The sequence below is a fragment of the Atractosteus spatula genome, chromosome 16 (genome assembly GCF_055471065.1).
Source record: "Atractosteus spatula isolate fAtrSpa1 chromosome 16, fAtrSpa1.hap1, whole genome shotgun sequence".
Classification (NCBI taxonomy): Eukaryota; Metazoa; Chordata; class Actinopteri; order Semionotiformes; family Lepisosteidae; genus Atractosteus; species Atractosteus spatula.
The window spans coordinates 7812724-7818946 of NC_142721.1; the positions used below are offsets into that span (position 1 = coordinate 7812724).

At 39.5% G+C, this 6223-nt stretch overlaps 1 protein-coding gene across 1 annotated transcript; it reads right to left on the reverse strand.

The window, feature by feature from the left end:
• Positions 1-498: 498 nt before the first annotated feature.
• LOC148819480 (forkhead box protein M1-like) lies at positions 499-5294 on the reverse strand. Its single transcript, XM_088934522.1, has 7 exons — positions 5273-5294; positions 4929-5041; positions 4392-4565; positions 3591-3719; positions 2966-3002; positions 1933-2093; positions 499-1203 (listed from the first exon to the last, which is right to left on the reverse strand). Exons 1-7 carry the CDS (start codon positions 5292-5294, stop codon positions 499-501), a joined length of 1341 nt encoding a protein of 446 aa, XP_088790648.1.
• Between the last annotated feature and the right edge of the window lie 929 nt (positions 5295-6223).

The following is a 6223-nucleotide window of genomic DNA, read 5'->3' on the forward strand; positions in this document are numbered from 1 at the left end:
TATACAGATTTAGTATTCTAACAGACAGCCTAATTAGACAGGACATTTAGAAATGAGATCTTGAATAAGGGTTTTTTGAACAATCTTATATTAAGGAAGAGCTGGATGGGATATTGGGATTAACCAAGTGAGCTAGATGAGTTGTAAATTATGTTCTCAAAGTGTTTATTTTTTAAATCACATTACAACGAAAGCCTTCCATTTTGAATAAGGTGTTCAAGACCTAGAACCGAGACAAATGCAAACCAAAAAAGCTGACACCATGGACTTTATCACAGAAGACAGTTCTTTCCACAACTATAAATTACAGTTTTGCCTAAATACATTTCCATAAAATAATCTTCACCAGTATATTACACATCCCTGCTAGAATTTATCTTCACATACTGTTTTAGCAGCTTAATGACTTTTCAAGTCCAGATTTACTATACACTACATATTAATCCTGTCACATGACATTGTTCACAATTAAATTATACCCAATGATGCAGCACAGAATTAGCTACCGTCCGACGTAAATGCTGCCCAGCTGATAGTGGCCAGGTCTGTGACTTCGTCAATGTCTGGAAGAGTGAAGTCAGCAAAGACTCGCGCCAGGCCCTCATTCTTGTGGTCCAGCCCTGGCTCCTCGGAAGCCGTAGTTGCTTTAATGGGAGTCAAGCCAAGGAAAGCGAACTCGGACAGATCCTTCTCACCGTTATTACCCTCAAGGCTGGACCTAGCATTTTCTGCGAGGGGTGTAAACCCAAGGCTTTCATACTCTAGACTCTCACCACCGGGAGACTTAAAGAAACTGTCACCAAGTAAGCTATCCAGAGATTTAGTTGGTGTCTCTCCTCCTAGCAGTGGGGCACTCCGCAAAAACAGAGCAGAATCTGCACCTGGTGTTGATGTGGCCAAACATTCCATGTTTTTCTTTTTAGGTGTTTTAAAAGGAGATGATGCGAATATTCCACTGTCCACCTTAGGTTCCAAAGACACGTTATTCTCACTGTCTAAGCCCGAGTCATTTGCGAAGCCAGGTTGGTCCTGCGAAAGCAGTCCTGGATCCTTTAAGGGCTGGAGTTTTTGCTTCCGTTTCTGATGAAGCCTCTGCTGGGTGCATTTATTCCTGCTCTTGGTAATGATGGGCTCCCGTAATGCTTGGCTTATCACAGGTACTTGAGGACTAAATGCAGTGTGGGCACTTATGGTGATAGAAATCTAGAGAAAAGAGAGAAACGATGTTTTGAAGCTCAAAAAGCAATCACTTCATGAAAGCAGAGAACTCAAGGACAGAATATCAAAAGATCAAAAGAATCAGCCATGTGCTTGGGTTGTGTTTCTTACAGCATAGTTTATGAAAACACGCTGCCATCAGGAAGCATCTTTCCAATAGAAATGGTCAAAAGTGAAAGGGATCTTAATGTTGCAAAAGTTTATAATTAAAAAAAATTAGAAGATTTTTTTTTTTAAGTTGTGCATTTTCCATGAACCATACATCTCTAATCTCACACAAATGTGCGCTTTGTGGGAGGTTTATATTCTCTATAAATGCGTTTCTTAAAATGAAACCCTCTCGTGCAATTCTGATATTATATTCCGAGATAAGTTAGGGATATTTAAAAAACAAAAATTACAATACACAATTCTGCAAAGATTTTTAAGAACTAAACATCTATTACTTGCTGATCTTGGGATAGGCTAGCAGGTTAAAGTCTTCTGCCTCAGTGTGAGGCCCTCTTACATCAGCTAGGTCTCATAAGAACAGTCCAGCTGATGGAGGCTGATGACTGACTATTTACTGATCTCATGCCCTGGGAGAAGGCTTCATTACCAACGCAAATCACCTACATTCAGCATGTGCAATATGTATGATGCTATGTCATGTTATCCATTTTACTACAGCCCCTGGCAGATTCAGACAAACATCAGACGGATGTACTGCATTACCTTCGGAGCAATCGCTCTCTGTGCAGTGACAGTCTGGGTGCTGTGAGGAGGCTCGTGTGGCGCCACCTGGCGGAGAGCTGGGGGGTTTATGAAGACTGGAACGGGGACTAGGCAGGGCACAATGCCATGGGGCAACAGAGGCTGCATTTTCTTCACAGCGCCTAGCCGTTATTAACAGAGACATGGAGACTTTAAGGGCCACATTTATAAAGAATTTCTAACCTTGCTACTTTTACCACATTTCCACATATAACGGGTACAAAATGAAGACTCTTAAAGGGGAACTGCGGTCCGTTTCTCAGACCGGTTGTTAAACCTTGGTAACAAAAGAAATGCATTGACAAATTTTACACGTTTTGATTTAAGCACAAAATCGTGAAATTTGAGAAAGTACCACAAGTCGCCATGTTGTCACAAACCCCTGCGAAAGGGAGAAGTTGAGCAAATTGCGACATGAAGCGGCCCTTCCTGCTCACTAGTCACTGTGATGTACAAGTGAATAAGTACAGGTTGTGCGGCAGACATTTCACCACAGAAATGTTCCAACATCATCTGCATGCAGAGTTAACCAATAAGTACTATTTGTCGGCAAAACCGTCTTGAAATCAAGTGCAATATTTCTACTGGATTAAAAGAGATGCTTGTGTACAATGTAATAAAGCCTCTTCACGTCACCGGAAGGTTTGTTGCCTCGTTCTGAATCGCAGACAATGATAGCAACGTGGCGATATGCATACCTGGAACTTTTGTTTATTTTGTGATGTAAAATGGAAGATTTGTTACAGTGTACATTTTACTCTTAATGTGGTTTGAAATGCACTCATCAATTCGTCCTAACCCAGAAATATAAAAATAGCATTTCAGTTCCCTTAAATTAATATTCTGAAAGGTTTAAAGGACACTTCACAACTTTGGGAGCAGGGATATGAGAAAAAATACATTTCATGCTTTGTGGTGACTATTTTATGGATATATCCCTTTAGTATACACTTATTCAGCCATGCCAAAATAAAAAGATTGAATAATAAAATACCTTTTTTTCCTACTGACACACTTGGGACTCCGATATTCTGAAAAAGACAATTACAAACGAGGACAAAAAATTAACTAGACATACACTTTATAACATGTCTTCATTGCTTCCCACGTCAATTACTTGACTGAAAAGTAAGGAGTACAATCCTGGAAGATAAATCTACTCCTATCTTACCTGTTAAAAAGAAAGGCTATTAAAAAGCTCTCGGTTTTAAACAAGGTGCTGGACTGCAAGAAAGAACAGGTCCTATTAGAACAAAGGCTTCACAGTCTGCAGATCTGATCCTTCAAATAGGTTTACTATGAATGTGCGAAAACAAGAAGTTAAAATAAAAAACATCTTTTCGACATTCTGGCCTATAGCACATGAAAGGCATTTAAAGGGGATTCCTTAATAGGAACTTCGCAAAAAAATAACTATTACACAGTTAAACTACAAATTTGTCCTTCACTTGTATAGGAGACATCTTTATTTTTATTATAGCAATAATAAGAACCCGACACAGAACATATTTTTGCCAAACTTCCTTCATAAAGAAAAGCAGTTGAGATGGCCTTTTATTTCTCCAGACATTAGCCTTGCCTCACATGAACACCCCAGTGCTGTCCTTACTGACACTTACACGTGACTCTAGTGATGGAAAGACGCTGGGTTCCGGTTGGGTTTTCATTGTCCAAAAGGAGCTCCTGCCGTTTCCTTCTGTCTCCCGTATGAAAATATCCCGGATCGACAGGCTGTGTCGGATAGAATTCTGCAAAAGATAAGATTTTTAGAACGTTTTTCTTCCAACAGATGGAATCCACACGGAGACTAGTGATCAGCTTTGACACGGACTCGCCTTCAGCGTGCACCAGTGAAAGGCTGAGTGTACGTGGGAAAACTGCTGTTTCCAGTTACAGACGCGTACAATCCACACATCATTTGGATGGTCTACCGTGTGCATCTGCATTTCCTAAATATACATATTTCTGTATAGAAGTGGAGACCTAAGCGTTGCAAGCCAAGAACTCTCTCAAGACTGATGTTTTCGTAAACTCAAGTCTTTCTGTTCAACAGCACACCCACTCTGGTAACTGGCAATCCATCTTTGCAAGGGCTCCAGTGTGTTCCCAGATATCACTGACGTCAGCAGAACACCTCCAGGATGAAGCCAGAGGGTTTGTGCAGTTTTCACTTGTGTGCAGTGTGTCAAGGTCCTAATTGACTTTAAAGTATTTAAGTAGAGATTTACAGACTAATTAAACCCAAAGGCCTACTGGTATTTTACATGTATTCTGTCGTAAAGGTCACTGTTTAGACAGAAACAATGCCATGGAAACCAGAAAAGTTGAGTATTTATTGCGCAGGAACACATGTTGTTGCAAGTCTATCACGATAATCTTAATGATCAGGTTCAGCTGATATGGATAGCAAGTGCAATTACCTTCCACCCAGGGTTGGCATAGTTTTTGTAATAAGGAAAATGCTCCTCCACCCAAGCATAGATCTGCTGGAGTGTCAGCCTTTTTCCTGGAGTGCTGTTCAGGGCTAGCTTTATAAGATCAGAATAAGAGTGTGGGGGACGCTTAACCGAAGGACATTTTGGCGGTTTCACGAACTAAAGGAAAGAGGGAACAGAGGGAAAGAAAACAGGTCCTATTAGAACAAAGGCTTCACAGTCTGCAGATCTGATCCTTCAAAGTTACTATGAATGTGTGAAAACAAGAAGTTAAAAGAAAAAAACTGACATTCTGACCTCTAGCACATAAAAGGCATTTAAAGGCATCCTCCTTAACAGGAACTTCGCAAAAAATAACTATTACACAGTTAAACTACAAATTTGTCTTTCACTTGTATATGTTAATTTTTATTAACCCTCTATGGTATGGTGTATGTTTAAACATAAAAATAAAAATATGCATTTAATTACCACCTTTGCTTCATGACAGCAGTGTAAATGAGCCTTCGTACCAAGTCTTACCTTGGTTCTTGTAGTAACTTTCTTCTTTTGTTCTGGGATCATTCCAGCACAAGAGAACCTTCCCAGCCAATTAATGTTAGTCAGGCTGTCATCCAGTTCTGACCCATTTTCTGCTGTACAGTTTCACAGAAAAAAACAACAACTTGTAGACCGATGGTGACAAAAAAAGCAAGCTAGATGATAACACAAAAATAAGGCTCTATCATGCATCTGATAAATCTGTACAATATGTAACCATGTTCATTACTGTTAAATCTGAAAACATTGTTTCAAAGAACAGCAAAACATATTATCTATGACTGGGAAACAGTGTACAAACTGCTATAGTACCTGGTGCAGCTTACCTTCATTTTCTTCATTTTCCATGCTATTCGAAAATTCTGTATGATCCTGCAATTTTCCAAAGCACAAAAATATCAGGTTCCCCTAAATTAAAAAAATCCCCCCTCTCTCCTTTGAGCAGATGAATTGACCTCCTTTGGTTAGATCCTTTCTTCTCATAGCATCTAAAGATTTGGGAATGTGTTCTGTCAGCTTGGCAGGCAAAAATGGTTTGAAAGGCAGCTTTACATACTTACAGTAGCTCCTTTTTTTCGGTTTTTACGCTGCAAAACAAGGACATTATTTCGTTATTTAAAACCATAACTTCAATAATCTATCAGTTTTGCTGACGTTGTTGTGTTTTATGAAAACGGTCTTAACACAAAATAAACACAGGCTGTCAGTAGCTTATGTCTGTAAACTGGGCGCGTTGATGCAAGACCGTAAGGCAAAACAACAGGCATCAGTTCATATTTTTATTAATATAACAATTGGCCAAGTTGGGAGACACTTCAATGCAGAGCGAGTTACATTCATATCCATTTGCTGTGCGTAGACATGCATTTTACTGAGAAATAATGCGAGTGAAATATTGTAACCTTGAGCAAAGTCACACCAAGTGTCCCACCTGGGATTCGACTCCACAACGTCCCGTTACATTTAAAAAAAACATCTCCGATTGCTTCGTATCCAATACAGTTCAAAACTATAAAACAGCTGCTGTTTCCTAAACTGACCTTATAACTACTCAGCTTTTCACCACAATAATACCCGGGTTTTGCAGCTCGATCACAATTTTATTTTCTTTCCGTATTAATTCCGGACCACAACATCACACCATGATGACAGACATGATTTATCACGAAACACTTTAGATAAAATGATGACAGCGCCCGAGAAATAGCAATTAGAGTCATTTGAAACGCCCGTCTTTTATAAGATGTCGTCGATTCTATTCCACACAACTAAAGCTG

Bases quoted from the DNA above. Each gene is read 5' to 3' on its own strand.
- LOC148819480 (XM_088934522.1), bottom strand. From the start codon at position 5,294: ATGGAAAATGAAGAAAATGAAG. The intron at 4,566-4,928 runs GTAAGACTTGGT...TCTTTCCTTTAG, and splicing joins AAGTTACTACAAGAACCAAG to TTCGTGAAACCGCCAAAATG. The intron at 1,204-1,932 runs GTAATGCAGTAC...TCTTTTCTCTAG, and splicing joins AGAGAGCGATTGCTCCGAAG to ATTTCTATCACCATAAGTGC.